This window comes from Emydura macquarii, unplaced genomic scaffold (genome assembly GCF_026122565.2).
Source record: "Emydura macquarii macquarii isolate MOO-44397 ecotype Brisbane River unplaced genomic scaffold, CSIRO-AGI_Emac_v2 contig_1676, whole genome shotgun sequence".
NCBI classification, from domain to species: Eukaryota; Metazoa; Chordata; order Testudines; family Chelidae; genus Emydura; species Emydura macquarii.
In genome coordinates, this window is record NW_027131813.1 from 877,139 (window position 1) to 903,679 (window position 26,541).

The 26,541-nt window shown below is 44.2% G+C and overlaps 1 protein-coding gene across 1 annotated transcript in view; it reads right to left on the reverse strand.

Annotated features, from left to right (window-relative positions):
* The window catches only part of KIF13B (kinesin family member 13B), a 239,215-nt gene that overhangs the window by 23,677 nt on the left and 188,997 nt on the right, over nt 1-26,541 (reverse strand). The window contains exons 38-39 of the mRNA XM_067556161.1: nt 18,009-18,126; nt 16,758-16,891 (exon numbers count right to left, since the gene is read on the reverse strand). Coding sequence (XP_067412262.1) covers nt 16,758-16,891; nt 18,009-18,126 — 252 coding nt within the window. The remainder of the gene's footprint in view (nt 1-16,757; nt 16,892-18,008; nt 18,127-26,541) is intronic.

Consider the following 26,541-nt stretch of genomic DNA (forward strand, 5'->3'; position numbering starts at 1 on the left):
AGAAAGCCTTTTGTTTATCTGGGAGGGTTTCATTAATTGCTGTTCATTATTGTCTAGATTAGTTACTAAACCTGTGTCAGAAGGTCAAAGACAACAATTTCGTTAGCTGTCCTCTCCTCCTGTGCCATATCGCTGCATTTCTGGAACACAACCAGATAGCAATGAATTATGACATTAGAATACAGATACTCAGACAAGAGATTCTTCTAAAGGTAGCTCGGACGCAAAAATACATTTCATGTTAGCAATACTAAATTGATTCACCCAGACACTCAGATACTTCTAAGGCCCCCATCATAGTAGTATGTAGAGAGCAAGAAATGAGTTCAGAAATATTTTAAAACTGTAACAAGTTCACACTGGTCTGAGGATTCTGCTTTTGCCACTGCAATGACAAAAGGTACGGACTGCACTTTGATATGTACATTGTAAATCCCAACACATATTGATACCATAAAATGTCATTACATGAGCAGTTCAGTGAGACCAAATAGTCACAAGGTGAAGAATAGTTCTGTCTAGCTCAGACTATGGAAGCAACAATACGCTAATAAAGAAACAAAGCTTCGACTGCACACACATAATATAATTAAGCAAATGTATAGCTAGAAACTAGAAAGATTCAATACCCCTCTCCGCCTCCACACATGCAAAATTTAAAATAATCAATTCTCCCCATCAACAATAAGAACGGAAAAAGCCATAAATTCTGCATGTGGCATCACTAACTTGTATTAAGAAATAATCACAAATGGTTAAAGAATGCATGTGATTTTTAATTTACAAAAGTACTTGCAGCTAATTTAAGGCACCAGATTAGTCAGAAAGAATGTGTATTTTCTAACTTAAAAGCATATAAACAGCTTCATCAGAAGCCAATCTTTTAGGTATATAAACAGCTTCATCGGAAGCCGATCTGCTAGTTACATGAAGAATCCTATTATGCCAAATTAATTCAATCTAACTAATTAGAGAGCAGGAAGTTCTTTCAATTATTTTATGCGCTGTCTGAGAAACACACTTGAATACGACAGCAGATTTCATTAATTGCGGTTCATTATTCTCCAGATTAGTTACTAAACTTGCATCAGAAGGTCAAAGACAGCAATTTTGTCAGCTGCCACCAGCTTCACTGCAATGTCTTTGCATTTCTGGAACTCAGACAGCAATTGATTACAAACAAAAATGGAACTGGAAGTGAATCTTGCTAGAGAATCTTACTTTAAGGCAGATGCCTACTTAAGCAACAGCATATGGAGGAAATAAGAATCTACTGTTGAGATAATTTTTGATAATTTTCAGAACAAATACTCAAAACCTTCTGTTTTCACTGTAGATTAGATTGGTATTAGAGCGCTTCAAATTATGGCTTCATACAAAGAACATATGTTGAGGTTTGGGAACACACACTTACACACTCTCTGAGAGTTGCTTGGTCATGGTGAAGGAGAGGTATTCATCTTATGCAGTAACGGGAGGTCAAGATGCGTGTCCTTATGGGTGCCCCACTTCATATATGCTTACACCTCATGCACCTTTGATTGGAGATTTTTGGTAGTAGTGGCCATTTGGCCTTGGCATGTGCCCTACACACCCTTGTGTTCTGCACCAAGGATACATAGGGCTGTACAGACCAACTGCCCTCAGTTCCTCCTCCTCTGCAAAGTCCTATAGAGAAAACTCGGAAACAGAAGGGAAGGAAGGCAGGTAGCAGATCACCCATAGGGGGACAACTTGAAGAGCTGCAATTCAGGGTGAATAACCTCTCCTCCTTTGAGTAGTGTCATTAGGGGTGCTCTGCTTCAGCTGATTCCAAACAGTATCCTCAACAGGAGAAGGGAGCTTCAGAGTCAAGCCCAATACGGAAGACAAGACTGCATTCCCAAAGACAGCATCTGATCAGGAAGAATGAACCATCATGTGGTACTTGGAAAACGTATGTCCTTATGGGAGGCAGGTATAATATGCTGGGGAGGCTAAGCCTCCCCTGGTGCAGCTGCCGCTGACCCGTCAGTAGATGCCTGGGCCATAGTGGCTCCACCTCTTCCCGTCCCTGCTTTGAGGCCCCCACCGCCCACTGTGTCCCTCCCCACCTCCCCCAAAAGATTCCTGCTGCTCGCTGTATCCCTCCTCTCCTTCATGCTCCACTCCCTCCACCGCGAGATCCCTGCCGACCCTCCTGCTCCCATGAGACCCGTCCCCGCCTGCCGATTCCCTCCAGCTGTGGGAGAGGGGCCTGGGACGGAGAAGGGTTGGAGTGTGGGTAGGGCCGCGGGCGGAAGAGACGGGACGCGGAGCTAGCCTCCCCAAGAGGAAGTTTCACCCGCCACCCCATGTATGTACTGAAGACCAAGTTGCAGCCCTGCAAATCTCAACAATGGGAACAATGTCAGAGAAGTAGAGAGAGTCCTCATGGAGTGGGCTAATATTCTAAGAGGAGGCAAACTGGCAGATTCATAACAAGAAATAATACACCCAGAAATCCATCTGGAACGTCTTTAAGTGGGAACTGTGGACCTTTTGACCCGTTAGCAATTGACACAAACCATCTTGCAGATTTTTTTTAATGATCTGGTTCTGCCCAAATAAAAGGCCAGCACGCATCTGATGCTCAGTATATGGAAGACAGCATTATCCCTGGTCTGGGTGCGGTTTCAGGAAGAAAACAAATGTATGAGAATTGATTGATATGAAATTCAGACAGTACCTTAAGAAAAAGGTTAGGAGTGGACATGATGAGACTGTCTTTTAACGATGCTGTAAAGAGAGAGTCCACCATTAAAGATCCCATTTTCCCAACTCTTCACGCAGAAATGATGGCCACCAAGAAGGCCATTTTCATGGACAGGTGAAGGAGGAAATCCATTTGAAAGGGGTTCTCATCAGACATTTAAATATGAGTTTAAATCCCATACAGGGGTGGGTTGTCTAATGTGAGGAGAAAGTTTCCTCAATCCCGTAATGAATATTGACATGGTGGGATGAGCAAACACTGAGAATCCCTCAATTGGGGAATGAAAGGCTGTGACAGCCACCAAGCAAACCCTGACAGAACTCATAGATAAGTATCTGCTGGAATTAGTCAGAATTAAGGACAGGAGAAAGTGAAAAATGAACGGACAACAGATATCACTGGTCACATCAGTGGTGAAATATTTTTCATTTCTGTGAGTAAATATGATGCATAGATCTTTTCCTACTATTTAATAAAACCTGCTGTAACTCTGCAGAAAGGAAGTCTCTATTCCTACAAACCATCCGTTCTCCAAGTACTGAGGCAAAGAATTCCCAGGTTAGGACAGAGAATCTGACTGGTATCTTGGGGGAGAAGGTTGGAAATGGATGGAAGACTCATTGCTAGACAAATGGCAAGACAAATCAGGAAGAGTACCAGGTTTGTCTAGGCCACGTTCAAGCTATTACTATGACCTTGGCTTTGTCTGGCTTGAGCTTGCTTATCATTTTTAATATCAGGAGCATTGGAAGAAATGCATACAAAAGGTCCCTCATCCACGAATGAAGAAAGCATCTCCCAGTGAAGGCCCAAACCTCCTTTTGAGCAAAATCATCTGCATTTCCTGTTGGTAATGGTGGCAAAGAGATGTGCTTCTGTAACGCCTCAAGTCATGGAAATGTGATTGAGAGTCCGTGAGTCCAAATCCTTTTTGTAGTACTGGAAGAAGTGCCTGCTGAGGTTACTGTCCATAGTATTTTGTATGCCCAGGAAGTAGGCTGCTTAAATTAGGAACTGGTTGGCTATGCACCAGTTCCAGAGCCTCATTGCTTCAGCACAAAGAGAAGGGGATTTCATTCCCCCTGCCAGTTGATATAGTTAAGGAGTGGCCAAACTTATTAACCCCCGCCCGACACCCACCTCCCTCCTGAGCAGAATCCTCTAGCCCCACCACTCTGCTGCAGGGCAGAAACTCCAAGCTCCCCACCCCAGTCTGGTGAGTGGAGAATGGGGGGCATAAGAGGCTCTGTGAGCTGCAGTTTATCTGTAAAAAAGCTGCATGTGGCTTACAAGCCACAGTTTGGCCACCCCATGAAGAACATGAAGGCTTCCTTTTCATGACTTTTGTGAATACTAAAATTTTGTGCTGACTAATAGCAGGAAGTGGATACAGGCATTCCTAACTGCCTTCAGGTCCAAGAGGTTAATGTGCAAACCTGCTTCTTGGGCAGACCACTTGCCCTGAAAGGTATGGATCCCTAAATGCACTCTGCAACCTTTCAGAGATGCATCTGTCATTATGGTGACTGATTGGATGGGCTGGATGAAGGGAATACCTGCACAAACATTGTGTAGGTCTTTCCAATAGTTGAGAGCATCTTGTACTTGATAAGGGACTGACATTAGCTTGTTCAGGCTGGTTTGTTCATGGTATAAACTGTCCTGAGCCAACTCTGGAAACATCAAAGGCATAACTTGGCATGTTGTGTTACAAAGGTACAAGCTGCCACATGTCCAAGTAACTGAAAGCAATTTCTTGTTGATATCTGTGAACTGATTTTAATTTTGAGATATTCATTAATGATCTGGAAGATGGGGTAGATTGCACCCTCAGCAAGTTTGCAGATGACACTAAGATGGGGGGAGTGGTAGATACCCTAGAAGGTAGGGATAGGATACAGAAGGACCTAAACAAACTGGAGGATTGGGCCAAAAGAAATCTGATGAGGTTCAACAAGGACAAGTGCAGAGTCCTGCACTTAGGACGGAAGAATCTGATGCACAGCTACAGACTGGGGACTGACGAGCTAGGCAGCAGTTTTGCAGAAAAGGACCTGGGGGTAACAGTGGATAAGAAGCTGGATATGAGCCAGCAGTGTGCCCTGGTTGCCAAGAAGGCTAATAGCATATTGGGCTGCATTAGTAGGAGCATTGCCAGCAGATCGAGGGAAGTGATTATTCCCCTCTATTCGGCATTGGTGAGGCTACATTTGGAGTATTGTGTCTAGTTTTGGGCCCCCCACTACAAAAAGGACGTGGACAAGTTGGAGAGAGTCCAGCGGAGGACAACAAAAATGATTAGGGAGCTGGAGCACAAGACGTATGAGGAGAGGCTGAGGGAACTGGGCTTGTTTAGCCTGCAGAAGAAAAGAATGAGGGGGGATTTGATAGTAGCCTTTAACTATCTGAAAGGGGGTTCCAGGGAGGATGGAGCTAGGCTGTTCTCAGTGGTGGCAGATGACAGAACAAGGAGCAATGGTCTCAAGTTGCAGGGGGGGAGGTCTAGGTTGGACATTAGGAAAATGTTTTTCACTAAGAGGGTGGTGAAGCACTGGAATGGGTTAGTTAGGGAGGTGGTGGAATCTCCATCTTTAGAGGTTTTTAAGCTGCTGTTTGACAAAACCCTCACTGGGATTATTTAACTGAGGTTACTCCTGCTTTGAGCAGGGGGTGGGACTAGATGACCTCCTGAGGTCCCTTCCAACTCTGTGATTCTTTAAGGTGTGTTAACGTCATGAACCTATATCCATGGGAATGTAAGCTCTAGTTGATACTCCACCTAAGGAGTATCTATGAATTCTGTTTTTTGCAAAGATTTCAAAGTGGATTTCTTGATGTTGGGCTGCAAACCTATCTTGCTGAACAGAAATATTGTTGTCTTTATGGCAGATGGAACCTCATAAGACCAGCCCTTGTGTAGTCAATTGCTGAGGCATTGTAAAACAATCATCCTCAGATGTTGAAGATAAGCAGCAACCACTGCCAATACTTTTGAGAACACTCTTGGGGCAAAAGACAGGATGAAAGGAAGCACTTAATACTTGAAGCGATCGTGAAAGACCAGAAACCAAAGGAATCTCTTGTGAGAAGGTTGAATTGTGACACAAAATACACAACATGAAAGCTGATGGCTGAAAACTATCAATGATGGAATTATAGCTACAAGAGTCACCATCTTGAATTTTTGTATTTTCACAAAATTGGTTAGAAGCTTAGGCCTGGTCTACACTGATAATGTAGGTCGACGGAATGCGGCTTCTGTTGACACAAAGTATGCGTTTCTACTGGCATGTCAGTTCTGCCAACCTAAATTGTGGTAAAATTTGATTTAATAAAGCCAACTCCGCAAGTGGCATAGCACTGAAGTTGAACTGTATGAGTCGAATGAGCATCAGTGTAGGCAGAGCACAACATAAATAGATGTCATTGGATTCTGGGAGGTATCACATAATGCTTTGTTGTGACCGCTCTGGGCATTCGCACTCTGCTGCACCGTGGCCACTTAAACAGGAAACTACTCCTCCCCTCAAGCCCCGGGAAATTGTGAATTCCCATTTCCTGTTAGGTCAGTGTGCAGAGGGCTTGCCAGCACAACTAATCATGGCGACTGCACGCCCCAAACACGCCTGGAGCCGACCTGAGGTCTTGGATCTCATTGGTCTGTGGAGCGAATAGTCTGTTCTGCTTCAGCTCCAAGCCAGCAAAAGAAATTTGGATATTTACGAGAAGATATCTCGTGGCATGTTGGAGAAGGGGCACAACAGGGACATGCAGCAGTGCCATGTTAAGATCAAAGAGCTGAGGCAGGCATATCAGAAAACTAGGAAAGCTAACAATCGTTCTGGTTCGTCATCAAAAACATGCCACTTTTACGAAGAGCTGCATGCGATTCTTCACGGAGATCCAACCGCTATGTCACCACGCAGCATAGATACCTCAGGGGAAACCGAGACCAGGATGAATGAGGATAAGTCTGTGGACGAGGAGGTTGATGATGATGATGAGAACAGCATGCAGGCAAGTGGGGTATCCCTTCTCCCTGAAAGCCAGGAGCTGTTTGCTACAAAGGAGCAGTTCAACTGGATGCAGGAAACTGCGACTGACTGGGATGCCAGGGAAGGCATATCTGGTGAGTATGTACTGCAAATTGCATTTCTTTGGTTATATCCCCAGTCCAGAACCTTGTACCAGTGGAAAAAAGTGGCGTGTGTGGTGATGGGGCTGTGCTTCCTCGTAGTTGGTGTTCTTAAGCATTGGGTTCACCCTGGAAAAAATTATTAATGTGCACAGGGATGTGCCAAGAATCCTCCATGGATATCTCCAGGAAGCTTTCATGTAGGTACTCTGCAATTCTTTACAGCAGTTTCTTGGGAGGGCAACCTTATTTCTTCCACCACAATAGGACACTTTCCCTCACTACTCTGTTATTAATTGTACAGGCATCATCGCAGAACACAGCATAGCAGCATAAGAGCCAGATCAGTAGCCAGATGCTTGCAGCAAATCCTCCCTTTCCACCTGTGTGACCCTCAATAGATTAATATCACTCATGGTTACCTAAGAAAGATGGCGCATGTTTACATTACCCACCCAAGAAAGTTTTTTAAAGTGTGTGTTATTCCACAGCCGGGGATGGTTTCTTGGTTCAGCACATCTGCAAATGGGTGCCCATTTTTTTCCTCCAGAGACGGTTAACCCCACCCACGCCATACCCTTTCCACTGCCTCTTAAAAGCCTGGTTTACGAAGGACAATGGGAGCCCAACGTCCATGTTGCTCTGGGAAGCATAAACTTGCTCTGGGAAGCATGGGCATTGGGGATTTCCCTAAAATAGATGCACTAGTCCCTTACTTACCAGGGCTGGAAAGGCACTCCGACACCTGCAATAGTCGGACAATGGTTTGCAGTTCTAGCCTTCTCTTGGGAATGTTCAGGGGAGTTATTTTTACATTGTAACACCTCTTTTCATCCATGGGACAAGTTAACATTGTGCTTTGCTTCCCTTACAGTGGACAACGTGGGCTTCAACACACTGTCTCATACTCCTGCAGAGCATCTGCCACAGATGAGGCGGCAAAAAAACCCACAACAACTCGGGATGACATGTTCAATGACATAATGAACACCTCCGTGGCTGCTGACAGAGCTGAGAGTGTGGAGGATTTCATTATCAAACAAACTGAACACTGACAGACAGGGGTATGAGCGTTCAACACAAGATGAGATGCTGCATTTAATGCATGATCAGTCAGACATGTTGAGGCACCTGGTTGAGCTTCAGGAAGCTCAGCAGCAGGAGAGACTCCCTCTGCAGCCCCTGCAAAACTCAGAGCTAACACATGTTTTCATAGCTCCCACCCCTAAGCGGTCTAGGAGGAGGTTGAGCAGTACGCAGTATGTGCCCCACTTGTCACCGGTTGAGGGGAGCAGAAAGAGGCAATGGCCCCTTCAAGGAGTGAGAATGTTTGATTCTTTCCTGTATGCACTGTCAAACTGGGCTCTGTATCCCCTCTTAGCGCACAGACAATGCATGTGGAACATTAAATTACCTTCCTTCCCCCTCCACCTCACCCCGTGAAGGATCACCAATAAAAAAGTACTGCTTTACAATTCATTACTGTTTATTTATTAATAAGAAGGGAATAAAGGGAGGGGGAGGGTGGTGGGTGGAGAACCGTATCAGTGGGGGATGAGTAGGGGATGCGAAATGAAAACACAGCACAGATAAGCTGTTGTGTCTCGTTACAAAAGTGGTTTTTCAATGCTTCCCTGAGGCGCAGTGCTCCACAATTAGCTCTCAGTGTTGCAGTGGCATCTGGCTGCTCAAAATTTGCAGCCAGCCTATCTGCCTCCACAACCCAACCCAATAGGAACTTCTCCCCCTTTGTCTCACATACATTATGGAGCGCACAGCAGGCAGAGATAACTATTGGGATGTTTCTTTCACTGAGGTCTAACCTAGTGAGCAAACTGCGCCAGCATGCCTTTAAACGTCTAAATGCACATTCCACCATCATTCTGCACTTGCTGAGCCTGTTATTGAAACACTCCTTCTCACTGTCCAGGTGCCCGGTGTATGAATCATTAGCCAGGGGAACTAGGGATAGGCAGGATCCCCCAGACATTTCAACATCGCCAATATTTATTTTTTAGTGAGGAAAGAAAGTGCCCACCTGCATCTTTTTTAACAGACCCGAGTTCCTAAAGATGCGTGTGTCATGCACCTTTCCAGACCACTCCACATTGATGTCGGTGACGTGTCCCCTGTGATCCACAAGGGCCTGCAACACCATTGAGAAGTATCCCTTTTGATTTATGTACTCTGTGGCAAGGTGGTCCGGTGCTAAGATAGGGATGTGCGTGCCATCTTTTGAACCCCTCCCCCCCAGTTAGGAAATCCCACTGTGGAAAAAGCCTTCCACTATGTCCTCCATGTTTCCCAAAGTCACCACCTTCTTAGCAGAAGTCTATTAATGGCCTGGAACACATGTATCACAGCTGCTCCCATGGTGGATTTACCAACTCTGAATTGATTCTCAACTGACCGGTAGCAATGTGGCATTGCTAACTTCCACAGAGCGATAGTTACTGTCTTCTCCATTCAAGCAAGTGTTCATGAATTTCAGGTCTGGGGAGAGCTCTTCGCAAAGTTCCAAAAAAGTGGCATTTCACATATGAATGCTCTGCAGCCACTGCTCATCATTCCACACCCTAATAATTATGTGATCCCACCAGTCACTGCTTGTTTCCTGGGACCAGAAGTGGTGCTCCACCGACTGCAGATGGTGTGTGACAGCCTGCAGGAATTATTTCGTTCTATGGCTTGCAGCAAGTCAGCCTCAGTAACATCACAATTTTCAGCACTGCAGCTCCTGTCTCTCCCCTGAAAATACTGCAGAATAAGTCATGAGGTGTTTTTGATGCTCACAAAAATTATGTAGAGGGGGCTCCATTCCTCTCAGGCAATGGCATGTGCACGGCAGAGAGTGAAGAGTTTGAAAAATGGCGTGAAAAGGTTTGCTTGTTTGGATTGGAACAAGAAGGGAGTAGGGAGGGAGACTTTGCATCATGGGAGGATGAAAACCTTCCCAAATACCCCTGCGGGTAGTTGCACTGTGGGATAGCTACCCACAGTGCACTGCTTTGATTGCCGACATAAGTGCGGATGGTGAGGACGCAATCTCGCGATGCAATGAGCATGGTGTGATCACGCTCCTCCAAATTCTGCAACTCAGCAGGTGAAGGTCTTAGATCTAGAATTTGTCTCCATCTTCCATTCTTTTTTGGGACCAGAAAATATTTGGAGTAAAAACCCTTCTAGCTGGAACTGGTTCTATGGTGCCTACATGTAGAAGGGAGTCAATTTCATGTTTCAGCAAGTGCTCATGAGAGGGGACCCTGAAAAATGGATGAGTAGAGGAGAGGAATGTAAAATGGATGGAATACCCTGCTCTTATAACCTCCAACACTCATTTGTAATCTGCTCTCCCATGTGGAATGAAAGTGGAAGAGAGAGTCTCTAAAGTGGGGAGACAGGTAGAATGGTGTACATTGGTGATGCAGGGTAGTTCCAGACCCTTAACCAATCCATCAAATCTGCCATTTTGATGATGATGAAGGCTGAGTGGTGGATGCGGATGAAGTGGGTGCTCTCTTTCTTTGAAATCTTGATGTCTTTCTGGGTGGCTCAGCAGGTCTCTGAAATCCTGAAAATGGGGCAGGATGGAGCTTTGAATCTGCTAAGCTTTTGTTTTCTTGCAAATGTATAAATCCCAAGAGATCTCAAAGTGTCCTGGAATTTGCAAAGGATTTGTTAGTAGAGTCAGCAAAAAGCTTTAATCCATTAAAGGTGAAGCCCTCAATCATGTTTTTGACCTCTCTTGAGAACCCATAGAGCTGGAGCCAGGATGTCTTACACATGAATACTGCTGTAGAAATGCAGCAAGATCCAGCGTCAGCAGAGTCAAAAGAGGGCAGCATAGTCCTAAACAGTTGGCCCTTGTTAATAATACACTGGAATTGCTCATGATATTCTCTCAAAAAAGGAGGTAAACGTAGAATAATTGGAATGGTTATATTTTGCCATAAGAGCCTGGTAATTTGCAATCCTAAACTGAAGTGACGCAGATGAGTATCTCTTATGGCCAAATAGGTCAGGTCATTTTTTATTCTTATGATAAGGTGTGGATTTAGCATGGTGTTCTCTGCCACATTTATTCACTGCCTCCACAACCAGAGTATTATGTGCAGAATAGGAAAATGAAAATTCAGAGTCCTTGGCTGGAATGTAATATTTTTTATTGGATGCTTGCATCTCGGTGATATCATTGTGAGGGTCTTGGTAGGGTCCAACAGGGCCCAATTAATTGGCAAGACAACTTGAACAAAGGGTGTCCACTGAAGAATAATCCAGGAGTTATACCATGACTTTTTGACCTCCTCCAAGGGGATCGGTAAAGAGTCGGCAATATGTTTCATTAAAACCTGGAATTTTCTCAAATCATCAGCCAGAGAAGATTAGGATGCATAACCACCTCATTTGTAGAGGATGAGGCGATATTCATTTGCAGAGCAGCCTCATTATCCACTCAGGCCTCCTGCTCTTCAAAGGGATTCCTGCACTTGAAGTAATGGAGAAGGAATAGATGAAGTAGGATAATGTCTCGTTATGTGGTCCCCACACAAAAGACTATGGACCTTTGACAACTGCTGGCAACATGTAGCCCAAGGATGGCCATTAAGGAGTCCATAAAGAATGGGTGGTGGCATCCAAAGGTGTTCAAACCAGTGAGGGTCATGGGATTGTCCTGGGTGTGACTCTTCTCTCTTACCAAAAGTGTCAGGAGGGAAGTCCCTTTGATAAGTAGGGGAATCCTGTACTGAGATTTGGAAGTCAGAAGACAAGGCCTCTTCATCAAAAAGGAGGAGCTCTAAGCTCTACCACTCTCAGACGGTGCTGGAGAATCAAATGGTACTGGGATGTTACCCCAAAAAACTGGTACTGGGATGTTACACTGGGATGTTACCCCAAAAAACAGGTTTTGGGACACCACTAGAAAAGCCTGCCTATTGCCCCCTTAATCTGTCCTGCCTAAAGTACGGGTCACCGGGGTAGTTAAGGAAACACTTGACGGATACAGATACAATCTTCTGATAAGTGATTGATACATACGGTATTCTTTCCATAATGAAGTATATTTTTATTAATGTAAATAATAATCTCTAATGCAACAATAATCTAAACCTAAATAAAACACAAATCCCCAGGACAAGTTAGAGAGCTTCCAAATCGCAATAATACACAGTTCAAATGATTCTAATTGGTTGCACTGTTACAGATGGCCAGTCTGCAACAGATTGCTGACAGCAGTTCTTAAATTGTACTTTAAGTTTTACATATGTAAATTGCAACTCTCACACACACACACCTCATCTCCCCAGTGCCAAAGACATCTTGGTGGTCAGCTTAGATAGGGAGGGCACGGAGGGACTTTTAGGTACTGACCTTTTAAAAGCAGAGCACTTAGACTCCTTTGCTGCAGTTTCCTGCTTCTGTGGTATGGAGGAGGATCTTGGTACCAAGGCATGTTTGGTGCCTTTATTCTTAGAGGAGCCTGGAGCCCCAGGTTCAGGGTTGGTACTGACAGAGGCTGGAGCCTCAGGGATACCCAGAGCAAGACTTGAGGTCTCCGATGAGGTCTCACTTTGAGGAGACCAAGGCTTTCTCAAAGCAGATTCTTTAAGAGGAGAATCAGTCCTCTTTCTATGAGTCTTCCTTGATTCCTCCGAGGATCTCCCAAGTAGGTTTGGGTGAGCATGCTGATGTTGACAAGGCACTATGCTTACTCAGAGGCTGATGTCGAGGAGTGTTTCCTCCCCCCACCCAGTGTGCATCTGCGGCTGGATGGAGAGAACGCTCCATCATTAAGAGCTAAAGTTTTATCTCCTGAGAACAAGTACTGAATAGTAAAGTGGGTACACTAGCACTCTGTCTCAGGTTAAAGCAGTTGAGAAGGAACTGAGGATAGTTTACCCACGCAGCCCTATATGTCTTTGGTGCAAGGCACAAGGATGTGCAAGGCATCTGTGTGGGCCATATAGGTGCTACCACCAAAAATCTCTCATCAAAGGTGCCTTAGCTATAAGAACACCTGAAATGGAGCACCCATCGGGACACTACTTGAAGAAGAACTTAACCTCTTCTGCAAGCTTGGAAGTTAAATTAAGCACTAGTATGCATCATGTAACTTGTGATCCATCAAGAAAGAAGTGATATATTCAAAAGCACCAAAACACGGATAAATTTAGGCACAAGGTATTATTTTAGAAGTGTTGCTACACTGTAGAACCTTAGATAACACTTGTCCTTATGACATACAGCCCACTAAATTAATCAATCTGTCCATAAAATTTCAAAATGGAAAAATACCAGTTAGGTCATCTTGTCCCTCTCTGCCAAAGCACAGTCATTCTCTACAGACCATCTCCAGTGCTTAATCCAGAGTAGTATTAAATGAATCAAGCAACAGGCCTTCCACTCCTTCCCTTCAGTGTCTATTAGACTCTATTGTCTAATAGATCTCACTTTTCAATTAGTATCAACAAAAATTTCTGAAGTTCCCCTTTGCTTAATTTCATCCCTTCTTTTCTAGTTATATCCCCCAGAACTCTCCTAAGCAATCAGCTTCAATATTTAATATTTACATCCAAATGCTTGTAGACTTCTTACATCTCTATCCTTTATTTTTCCTTTAGTGAAGCTAAACCAATTTAGATCTTTTACTCTTCCCTCGTAAATCAATCCCTACAGCCTTTTAGTCATTTTTGTACTCTTCTTTAATTCCCTCCAATCTGTTGATCACTTTCTGATAATAATTTTGTATTTATACAGCACCTAAGGGGCATCCTATTAACTGTATGCAATATTCAAGGTGCACTCTGTACCAGAAAGAAGCCCATCAATTCCCTTTAAAGTGATGAGATTCCTTGGCAAGTGCAGCCAGAATTTCACTTTGGCTTTTTTTTTTTTTAGCAGCAGTATTTTCTTGCTGGCCATTTGCTACCACCACTAGCATTATACCATTTCAGTGATCTTCCTTGCCATTCAATATCAGAGTTTTATTATGCCACTGCACCTCAGGGTGCACTAGCTGGCATTTTTCCAGGTTCAGGATAATTTTCTTCCCTGGCTATATCCTTTTTATTGTGTTTTAGTCTTCAACGGAATTTGCAACACGTCCCACCTTAGCAATATCTGCAGGAATTAGCAAATTGATCATTTACCTCTGCCAGATTAAAAAGAGTTTAAAACTGAACACCTAACACTGATCCATGTAGCACCGCCTGCTCAATACATTGCCATTTATCATTAATACTCTTTGTTTACATTCCTTCGGCATGTTTTTAAACTCATGAGACCATGTTTATATCAGGACCATTATCAATGAAGTGCAAGTAAGATCATGCAAGTCACAATGCCATTTACATTTTCAAAAACAAGTCTTACTCCAAATGTGGATATTTATCTTTTGATGCTATACAGGAAGAAGCTAGTTCTATAGCTCTACATCCATTACTGCTTTTAGTTCTATGTATTGCGGTTCCCAATGGGGATTAGGAAACTCAGTTCATTTACTGACAGCAACGAAGAATGTATGCATTTTTCTTATGGACAGCAGGTGGATTTATAGTTGAAAAAAATCTACTCCAAAACAAATAAAGTAACCAACTGATGTTGATCTGTAGGAGGTAGTGCACACAAGAAATTTTAGTAGTGGTTAGGAAATCAGGATTTCTGAGTTCTAATCGTGGCTCTGCCATTGATTCAGTGCAACTTCAGGCAAGTCACTTAGGGCTTGTTTAACCAAGGACACTTAACGAAGGTTTATCCGAATGAACTAAAGGTGTTTATTTTAAGTGGATTTGATAAATTGTGTGGACAATCTGATGCAGAATTAAAGTGACCTTAGTTTGGTTTAGTTTAATTTAGCTATTTTTGCTTTAATTCTGAATGAGAGGATCCACACAGGGATTTAATCCAGTTTAACTAACCCACATAAAATTCATACGTTTAGTTAATTCGGATTAATTTTCCTGAGTTGCCCATGGGTGTACAAGCCTTTAGGCACCTTTAAAAAAATCTCGCTAGGCATCCATTTGCATTTTTAGGCACCTAAAATACTTTTTAAAATTTGGGCCTTTTAGTTTTATTATCCCCATTTTACAGACAGGTAACCTGAGGTCAAAGTGGTTATCTACTTGCCAGGGCTGTTGTAAAGCACTTTGACACTCTTGGAATAAAGGTAGCTTGCAAGTGGAAACATCATTATTAGGGCATAAACTGGGGGTAAACTATGTTTTCATTATTTAGGGAGAAGACACACATTATGCAATGTCACTGCTTAAAGGAACACTCATGTTAAAAAGGTTACTTTTTTAAAGACATCTTTATCAGTGTTTATATCATATAAGATTGTTAAAATAGAAATAATATAGAGGAATATTTTAATGTATTTGTCCCACCATTTCTGCTCTTCACTTAACTTGCTGTATTTCACTTGGCTTGAACAAAGACAGGCATGTGGTCAATTTCACTTTCTGATTTTCCACACAATGCTTAAAGACTTACCATGTTTAAATCCCAACTACAAAAAGCTTTTCATGGCAGTTACATAAATGTTTTTTCATGAATTTTGTTTAAGTGAGAGTATGCATCTTGTAGGCAGTGTCATTCTAGCTGTGTTGGTCCCAGGATATTACAGCGACAAGGTGTCTCTCTAATAGACATCTTCTCACATACTTATTATCACAACCTGCACACGTATATTTGCAAACTAAAGCTAAATTTGGGTTTCTAAGCTACTTGATAGTGTTTCCCTGTAGCACACAATGAATGCACAACACAGCCCTCAAACTTTTAAGGGTATATCTACACAGAAAAAAACCCCAAACCAACCCTGCAGCAGGGAGTCTCAAACCCCAGACCTACAGACTCGATTTTGCGGGTCTCATGCTACAGCTCTAAAAATAGCTGGGAAAATATTCTGGCTTGGGCTGGAGCGTGGACTCTGAAACCTGGTGAGTGCGGTGGGTCTTAGAGTTTGAACAGGAACAGCTATTTTTAGTGCTGTAGCATAAGCCTGAGTCTGTAGGCCTGGGCTCTGACACTTACTACCATGGGATTTTTTTTTTCCCCCCCCAGTGTAGATGTACCGTAGCAGAGAATGTGCCAAACAGAGCTTCACTGATTTAAAACAGCTAAAGATCTGGCTCCAGGTTTTTGTTTAAAATAAATACATGATTCTGAACTCCATTCTTTTCATTCCTGCAAAGTCTTCCATACTGTATCAGTCACACACACCAGAGAGGCATTTTTTTGGGGGGCACAACAAGCTCCAGCTATTTATATAAAATAAGACAGCGCTCATGAAGTTGAGGATCTCATTTTCAATGTGCCTGTCTCTCTCTGTAAAATAAAGGATAGTGTTTTCTGATCTATTTGACTATGCGTTGGTTGCTACCTGGAGCACAGGGGCTGAATCTGGAACATGTGGAGACTTTCACAGCATATGAAAAAGATGAGGAGCTTCTCTGGCATGTGAAATAGACTGGGGTAGAAATAAAAACTACTGCTCAAAGTAGATTGCACAAGTCAGAGGAAAAACGTGCTACATGGTGGACGATGGGAAATGAAATCAAGAATTAAAAATAGAATTACATCTTTCACCGGACAATATACAAACATCACTAAGTGCACTTCATAAATTTTACTATTGTTGCTGCAAGTGGTATTACCATAAATCACATTTGTAGTGCACTTGGCACTTTTTAAAAGCCAAGTGGGCTGAGAGTATCACTAAGTTAAAACAGCTCCACTATCTCTGGAAGGAGTGGAGGAGAAATGTATCATATGAGCTTTTACTAGGACTAAAAGCTTGGTTTGCCCTGCAGCAACATACAAAATAGCTTTCTGCCAGCAAGTCATTGTAACAGTGCTCATCAATATTGTGTTTTTTTTTTTTACCTGCTGGGCAAGAGGAGAGGACTGCTTGCCCTTTTTCTCATCTCTAGCAGGAAAGAGAGACTTAAGCAGCTTTGGCATCTGAGGCACCAAGGATTTTACTGGATTCAGGTAGGAGGCAGCCAGGCTACTGAGTCCTGTCAACAAAGTTAAAAATAAGTGTAAACAGCAGCTGTGGTTTTTTCACACTAGAAAAATCTATGAACCAACTAATGCTGTGATTAGCACTAGGGAGGGAGTTGATTAGAGATCAGAGCAACAAAGGGCTAATAGTTAGGACTCCTGTTCCTATTTCCAGCTTTACCACTGAATCAACGTGTGATCTTGGGCAAGTTGCAAACTCTCTGAGGCTCAGTTTGCCCTTCTGTAAAACAGAGATAAGATCTCCCTCTCACACAGAGGGTGTCAAGGTTTAAGACATATACACAGATTTGGAAGCACTAAACGCTTTAAGAGTTGCAGAAGTAGAATTTAAAAATCCAGAAACAAGTGACACATATGATAAAATATTACCATGTGAGTGAAAAACTTTAATAAGGTAAACTTGATTACTAAATCACACCCTGGAAAGAGCAAAATGGATTAGAAGTAAATAATCTTGATAGCATTGGTACATAACCGAGATCATGAAGCTCTTCCTGCTCACACCTGTTCCTCTACTCTACTGCCATCACTCTGCCCTCATCCCCCATGAAAAACACTATTTATAATCAGTATGTAAAACCAGATGTTATCACTGTACTCTTCCATTATACATTGGGCTCTCTGTGCAAAATATCCACCCCTACATGCTATTTCTTTGTTATTTTCTAGTACATTGCTAGCTTTGTGGCCTTTGCAGTTTTACTTGCATAACATATGGTGCATTACTGTGTGTCTGAATTGCTGTGTCTGTGATTTATTAATTTAAGCTTAAGAATTTAAGGACCATGTCTTCACAAACAAACAGGCACCATTAAAAGCTCAGCATACCAGTCAGTGTTTGCAGAACTGGGGTTTTCACAAATCAAAGTAAAGGAAGACAATGGATAGAGTAGGTATTCAGGACAGTGAATATCAAGTTCTTACTGGTGCTCAACACATGTTTGCACAGTATAGAGCATAATGGTAGAACTCAAGAGGCATTCATTTAAAAAAATTCCATCCATATATCCAGAGGGACTACCCTCACCCCCTTTTCTCCTGCAGCTCCAAATAGAGTATTTCACTCCAAAATTTTACCATAGTTGATTTAGCTTCGGGAAAAGCTGTTACCTGGATCATTAGAATGGTTTTGCTGAGCAGAGTGTGACAAAGATATTCGAGATGGGGTCGTCCCACTACCAGAATGTGTTGAAATTTGGGACACATCTTGCTGGCTCTCCCATCGACCCTAGAAGAAAAGTAAGTTTATATTTTCAAAAATATTGTGTACAGCAGGAGTCTGCTAATACTTGTATATAAAGCTGCGAGTCTGTCTTGAAGGTTGCGGAAGTAATGGATTGCGTGACTTCCAGAAAGCTCGGTGACATTCTCCCCTTCAGTCCCCTGTGGCGACAAGAGGGGAACAAGAGCTCCAAGTCACAGCAGGCCCCTCCCCACCCCCAGCTCTGAGCTGCTGCAGCTATCAGCTGCCACGGGGGCCTTTGTAGCTCTTAGCTGCCGGTGGTAGTGGAGGGAGCCTGGAGCTCCGAGCTATGACGAAGGCTTTACACAGCTCCGAGTGGCCCCGGGTGGCGGGGGATCCAGAGCTCTCAGCGGCCCCGGGTGGCAGGGGGACCCCGCAGCTCCCTGCTGCTGCTGGCAATGAAGGGAGCTTGGAGCTCCAAGCTGCCATGGGTGGCAGGGGCCCCCTACAGCTCCGAGTGACCTCAGGCGGCAAGGGGACCCTGGATGGCTGGACGTGCCCAGGGCTCTGAGCTGCCATGGGCAGAGGGGGGTCCCTGCAGCTTCAAGCCAGGTCCCCACAGATCTCAGGCAGCAGGGGCCCTGCAGCTCTGAGCAGCCATGGGCAGCGGAGGACCACAGGCAGTGCGGAGACCCTGCTGCTCTGAGCTGAGCTGCAGGTGGCGGAGGGAGCACAGACCTCCAAGTCACCACAGGCAGCAGGGACCCTCCGCAGCTCTGAGTGGTCCCAGATGGCAGAGGAACCCTAGGTCACAGAGGAACCCCGGAGCTCTGAGCCACCATAGCTCCCTGCTGTTGTCAGCGGGGGTAGCCTCGAGCTCCAAACCAGGTCCCCGCAGATCCCATGCAGCGGGTCCCTGCAGCTCTGATCTGCTGTGGGCTGGGGGGAGGTAGGAGGCGGAGGGAACCTAGACCTCGAAGCCCCCATGGAGGGAATGCTAGACTCCACCCCCTTCTACTCCTCTCTCACTGCAGGGCTTGGGCTCTCACCCCTCATCAGACACATTTTGCCATGGTTATTTTTAGTAAAAGTAAGGGACAGGTCCCGGGCGTCTGAATTTTTGTTTATTGCCCATGACCTGTTCATGACGTTTACTAAAAATACCCATGACTAAACTTTAGCCTTACTTATTCAGCATGCCAGCATATACAGTGCTTTGCAGCACGCATAATGTGCAAAAGAGAGGGCAGAACCCGTGTCCCAAAGTGTTTTCAGTTGAATGCCCAATCCCAAAAGGTGTTGAGTGTCCTCACCTCCCACTGACATTGGCAGACTCCTCTGTCTGCTTACAATCATTAGGGGCTAGTTGCAAGAGTCAGTGAGTGAAATTCTATCACCTGTGTTATGCATAGGTCTGACCATACTGGCACCTTCTAACCCAAACATTTACAAAGACTTTGTGGCCTTCTAAGATAGCATTCAAAACTGAAGTTTGCATGAAGGCGAGGGAGAGCAGGGGATAATGAGGGCAGATGGATGTGGACAGCCTTGAACTTTGGGTTGAAGGGAGGGTGAAGGGAAGCTAACGCATAGGTTCAAGCAGTGTGACAGGAGGTCAGATCAGCAAGAAATGAAGATGACCTTGCTTGTTGTGTTCTATACACTGGAAGGAAGAGAGAGAGAGAAGAAAAGGAAACTGCATGACAGGGGATACCCAGTAATCAAGGAGGGAGGTAATTAGAAAGTAGGTTAGTGTTTTAGCATTGCAGATAGGGATGAAATGTGGTGATACTGTGAAAGTGGCAGGATTTAGAAAGGGCCTGCACTGAAGGAAGGAAGAAGAGGGAAGGCTGGGCAGCAGTGAGAAAAGTTACTTGTCTTACAGTAATTGTTGTTCTTAGAGAAGTTTTGTCCACATGGATCCCATTTAGGTTTGCATGCACCTATGTGCACTTTGGCCAGCAGCATCTGTTGGGGTGATGCCTGCACACCACAACCCTTGTGCTCCCCCACCGAAAGGCATAAAGAGTGGAGCAGGTCCAACTGCTTCAGTTCCTTTGCCAAAACAGAACTCCAAATATACAAGATTCTGCAGTAGTGGGAAGGGAGGGCAGGTTGCGGAATCCAAGTGGACATCATCTCAAATACCCATAGTTACTGTAACATGGGTGACCATTCTTTTTTCAAGTTTTTGTGCAAACGAATCCCAGTCTAGCTGATTAGCTAGCATTTATCTCCTTAAGGAGGTGGGAGCTAGGAGTCCTACTTAAATAAAGGTTGCAGGACTTCCTTACCAAACAGGACACCAGATCCTGCAGTTGTAACTAACAAGTAGTGCTGAGTAACAATATGCACTGAGCCTCTAAGTGGTTGCCCTGCAAACTTCTGATACAGACACGTTGGTCAAGTATGCCAGTGAGGTTGCTTGGGCCTTAGTAGATCATGATTTAATGTGAAATGGTGGAGCTAATTTATTTAGTTAGGAGATTTTATTTCAGCCGTAATAGCTAGGTTTCTAGAAGTTATAAATATAGACAGTACTGAAAAAGGTGGTACTGAGGAAAGAGGTACTGTAAAGATCGGTGCCAGTGACGGTCTCATCTCTCACACCAGTGAGAACATCATCAGTGCAGATGGTACTGATGTAGTGAGTGCCAACATAAAAGGGTTGGTGACAGAGCTCAATTGCCATGGTGCCAGTGCCAAAGGTGTGCATCAGGCAGTAGAACTGATCCAGATGAGGCTTTGAAGAAGGAACCATGCTTTGATAGTATTGATCACCTTTCTCAGTACTATGTTTGGGTCTTAGAAGAGTGCTTCTTTCTGCCAGTCATCAGGGGCAAGTGACTGACCTATGGAGGCCTGTACTGATCATTTGCTACCTCTAGACAAGGTTTGAGGCCTTCTGATAGCTATGGAGACCCAGGTACCAGGGACAGCTTACCACAGCACTGGCCAAATGCAGTTTATGAGTAGCTGAATCACCTTTGAACTCATGATTCTCTGAGTCAAAAGTGCCCTTCATTGATTGCTCCAACAGAAATAATTTCAGCCAAGTGACTCAGGCTTTCTGAGTCCATTTGGAGAAAGTTCTACAGATGGAGCTCTTGTCAGAAATGAGGCCTTCTCCATGGGAAGAGGCATTTAGAATGCCCGTCATGCAGAGCATTGCCGCCTCTCAGGAAGGGCGGGACTTAAAGCCTGGAAACCGTGCCACAGCTATGAGGTTGATGTTTTAGTACTGAAGAGCCTCAGATTTTCTAAACACTATTTCTATTATTTTGCCAATGGGCTAAATAAAGTGAAATGTTAAGAACTAAACTATTTCTAACAGAAAAGTGCTAAGAGCTAGCAGGGGGACACAAGCTCTGTGTCACTGCCAGGGTTTATAAGAAGGAACTGAGAGGCATTTGGACCCACTCCGCCCTTTGTGCCCTCAGGATCGTGGGGAGGCACATGCTCCTAGAATGGCATCCATGTGGACACATACTTGAAGAAGTGGTTCTCAACAGTGAGAATGTAGAAGAAGAGAGGAAAGATCACCCCAGTTTTAGATAAGAGGTAAGATTCATCAAGATGACTATGACCCACTGACTTTGAGATGCCAGCAAGCCATCCAAGAGGAGATACTGGAATGGCAGAGGGAGCTACTGTAATGGTCAGAGAGTAAGAAGTGTACATCCAAAAGAACAGATCAATACAGAGGGGATGACTAAATCCAAGGGACCAAATAATATTCCCCAAAGAGTACAGAGGTAAAAGGAGGGGAAAGAAAGATCAACTGTCAATGGAAGGAAAAAGGCCTATACAATACAAATATAAACATGCTCAGTGACCAAGAGCTATTTAGAGATGTGTACCATGGACAGAAAAAAATGCAAGAATATGTTCTATATTAACTTGATGCAGGTTCCCAAATTTCATGTGTGTTCATTAGACATGGCACTCACTTGATTGTTTAAGTACATTTCCTGACTGAAACACCTAAATTTGAAACTAATGCCAGCTGGTTAGACTCAGGGCCATGAAACCTTCGTTTCTATCAAGAAAGGTGGCAGGGGAAGGGAAAAGGCATCAGTCTGAAGGAGCTGTAGCTCCATATATACAATATATGGTCACTGCCAAATGATTGAACACCAAGATCAACTGACTTAATTTAGCCAATCAAGAATAGCCACAAAAAGAGCACATGTTTTGAAACAAGGTTGCTCTAAAATGTCTCACTGACATCCGGAATATTTTCCCATTGCTTTCTTTCTTCTCTGCTGGTACTTGACAATGTAGCACTCTGTCCTCCAGGAAGAACACTAAGAAGCTTATTTGGAGTCAGCTCCAATGTCCACAGGAGTCTTGTAGCAAATACTATGGATTATCACCTCCTAAGGTGTTCTCTAGGCTTCACCAGTTTCAACTATTTTTCCCAGTTGGCAGACTGTTAAAATGCTGTCACTAGCCACAAGAATGAAGAGTCTTAGTGTCTCATCTAACCAAGCCCTTCAGAAATGACTTTATGGAAAAGTAGTCGCGGTTCTTAAATATAGCCTTAGTCCCACTCTCATTTCTTTCTGCTGTAATACATAGGAGAGGGCACTAATTTGCACTGATCTACTTCGATACAATTTAGGGATATAACACTGGTGCTGTCTTCCCATGTGGCTTTGAGACACAACATGGCCCTTCAGCTGCAGCTCCGCATAGATTTCAAAGGGAGACCTATATGACCAGGATAGAATGGATATCATTAACATATTTTAGGGCCAGCTTGTAAAGAATTTCATCACTGTGCCGTTATAGTCAGAAGAATGACTGTAAAATGGATCAGACTCCACATTTAGCCCTTCTCATTGACTCCATATTCAATTTACAAGATAAAGCGCCAACACAAGTGACTTGGGTCTAAAAATCCAGCTGTATCTTGTATTACCAGTGAAAGATTCTACAATTATAACTCATCTGATACTTGTATTAATGTGTAAGATAATAGAATTCCTTTCACTCTCCCAAAACCGTATCAGTGCTGTAGTAAAAATTGGCTTGTCCTCACTAAAACAAGCAGATATAACTCAAAGACAGAGATGGAACCAAATGCAACTCTGCTACTAGGGTATAAAGCTGGAGTAACTATTGTCTTTTGATGTTATGACAGTAGTGTTTCCCTCCTCCCTATCCTGACTGGGTGGTTTAATTCTACAATGCATTGTTAAAAAATGAAGCCCAGAAGTAATTCCCCTATAACCATTTTAAATTCAGGTCTCTGTCAAAGGTGCGATAGCGGGTTACTCTTCAGAAGCTGCCCATTGTAAAACTCTGTGATGTTGGTATGCACAGCTAACTTTGAATGCATTTCTAAAAACCACCACTACACACGTTCCTCTGCCCCATTCTTAGCACGGACTTTCCCACCCTCTTACTCTGCATTGTTGCCACTCACCCATGTATAAAGAAATGATGAGCCAACTCTTGTAAGAATATTCTGGTTCCTGGTTAAAATATTTCCAGAGTGCCTGTTTTGGTGGCTGCTATAGCACCTCCCTATTGCCTGCCAATTTCCGCCCCCCCAAGGTATAAATCCTGAGGATTACTTTAAACCAGACATCCTACCTCATGTAGGAGCTCACTTATATCGTCTCACAGATGTGAATGGTGTTTTGTGTGTACAGAAATAAGATATGAGTAGCTGTCCTACAAAGCTTAAAAATCTATTTTAGATGTAACATGATGACACTAAGTAAGGATATCACACTAGAGGAAATGGGACGTACTGATGGAACAAAATAAGGTGAGAAAGTTCTTGGGAAAACTTGCTTTTTAAGCACAAAGACAAACCAAACACTGCCTAAGGTTCCATTCAACAATGGCTTGCACCTTATGTAAATGTAAAGTAGTCTAAGGGAGGAGTATCAAACAAATACACGACTCCTGCATACAACCAACACGTTGTGACTAATATTTGTTGTGTTAGGACAGTAAAAACTTTGTTTGTCATTATTAGTTAGTTACAGCCCCATCTAAGCAAATCCAAGCTCCTGGCAAAATAAAAACGATTACGAACCTTTTGTAACTGTTGTTCTTCGAGATGCATTGCTCGTGTCCATTTCATGTCAGGTGCGCATGTGGTGCGTGCACGGTTGCCAGAGATTATTCCCGGTATCCAGAGGGCCAGCTCTAATGCCCTCTGGAACCGCACACATATGGTCTGCCTAAGGGACGGCGCCAGTCTCCCGCCCCTTCAGTTCCTTCTTGCCAGCAACTACCACAGAAGGGTATAAGGGTGGGTCATGGAATGGACATGAGCAACACATCTCGAACAACTGTTATGAAAGGTTAGTAACCGTTTTTCTTCTTTGAATGCTTGCTTATGTCCACACCATGTCAGGTGTCTCTCAAGCAGTACCTTTGGTGGTGGGCTTGGAGTTCATGGTCATGCTGACTGCAACACTGCTCTCCCAAAACTGTCAGTCTCTGGCCAATTGGGTGATAGCTTAATGGGCTGCAAATGTATGGACTGATGACTAAGTCGCAGCTCTGCACATGTCCTGGATTGGCACCTGAATGAGGAACGCTGCAGAGGAAGCTTGAGCTCTTGTGGAGTGAGCCATTATGATGGCTGGAGGCGTGATGTTAGCCTGCTCATAGCATGACTTGATGCAGGTGGTTATCCAGGACGAGATCTTTTGGGATTAAACTAGTAGGCCTTTCATTCTTTCAGCTATTCTATAAAGAGCTGTGTGGACTTGTGGAAGGGCTTAGTCCTCTCAATGTAGAAAGCTAACACTCGTCTAATGTCCAAAGTGTGGAGCCTCCGCTTCCCAGCGGACTTATGAGGCTTTGGAAAGAAAATCGGTAAGAAGATGTCTTGGCTGGATTAAATTGAGATACCACCTTTGGTAGGAAGGCTGGGTAGGGTAGTAGCTGGACCTTGTACTTGAAGAACACTGTGTAGGTGGCTCCAGTGTGAGGGCCCTGATCCCAGAGACCCTTCTAGCTGACGTGATGATAACCAGGAAGGTGACCTTCCATGAGAGAAGTAGGGGGCCTCAAAGGGGGGCCCCACTGAGCCTAAACAAGACCAAATTAAAATCTCATGGTGGACTGGGCTGCTTAATTTGACGGTAGAGTCTTTCCAGCCCTTTGAGAAACCTAACAGTCATTTCGTGCGAGAACACTGAACTACTGTTCATTGGAGAGTGGATGGTTGAAATGGCTGCCAAGTGAACCTTTATGGAGGAAAGTGCCAGGCCCTGCTGTCTTAGGTGGAGTAGATGGTCTAATATGGTTTGCAGTGACAAATGAGATGGGGAAAGATTTCATTCAGACACCCACTTAGCTACTTAGCTAGGTAAGACACTCTGGTGGACGGCTTTCTACTGCCTAACAAGACGGGCCGAACCTGTTCCCAGCAGGCTTGCTCCTCAGGGTTTAACCATGCAGCAACCATACCGTCAGGTGTAAGGTGGTGAGGTTCGAATGGAGTAATGTGCCATGATCCTGCGAGATCAGATCAGGGCAGAGCAGGAGCACGAGGAGCTCTGCTATCAAGAGATCCAGCAGCATGCCAAACTAATGCTGGAGTGACCACCCCGGTGCTATGAGAATGGCCTTTGCCGTGTCTGATATTTAGGAGTACTCTGTAAACCAGAGGAATTGGAGAGAAGGCATACAGAAGACAACGTGACCATGAGATCAGGAAGCCATCTGAGAGGGAGCCCAGACTGTGCCCGTTCAGTGAACAGAACCGAGGGCACTTCCTGTTCTGCCTGGTGGTGAATAAGTCTACTGGGGGATGCCCCCAACTTGGGAAGATGATCTGGACAACCTCCGTATGGAGAGACCACTCGTGGTGAGTGGAGAACATCTTGCTGAGGCAATCTGCCAGCATGCTTCGCGTTCCCAGGAGGTTAGCCACTTTGAAGTGGATGCTGTGCTCCATTCAGAAGTCTCACAAGCGCAGGGCCTCCTGGCATAAGGCCGAGGACCACGCCCCTCCCTTCTTGTTGATGTAAAACACGTAAAACGTGTTGTCTATTAAGACCCGCACTATCATCCCCACAATTTTGAGGAGGAACACTTGGCAGGTCAGATGCACTGCCCTGAGTTATTTGATGTTTATGTGTAGAGGGAGCTCCTCTGGGGACCAGAAGCCTTGCACCCTGAGGCTATCGAGGTGGGCTCCCCACCCAAGATCTGACACGTCCGTGACTAGGGTCACAATGGTTGTGAGGTCACAAGGGCTCCCCTTTCATTACTGAACTGGGGTTTTTCCACCAGGACAGGGAAACGAGGACCTGTGAGCACCAAGTCCAAATTATGTCTGCTTGGAGAATACGCTGATGCCAGCCACTGTTGGAGGGGTCTGAAGCGTAGCCTTGCATCTTGTACCACATATTTGCATGTTGCCATATGACTTAACAGCTTGAGGCAGACACGAGCTATCATTATTGGATGACCTTTGACCTTGGA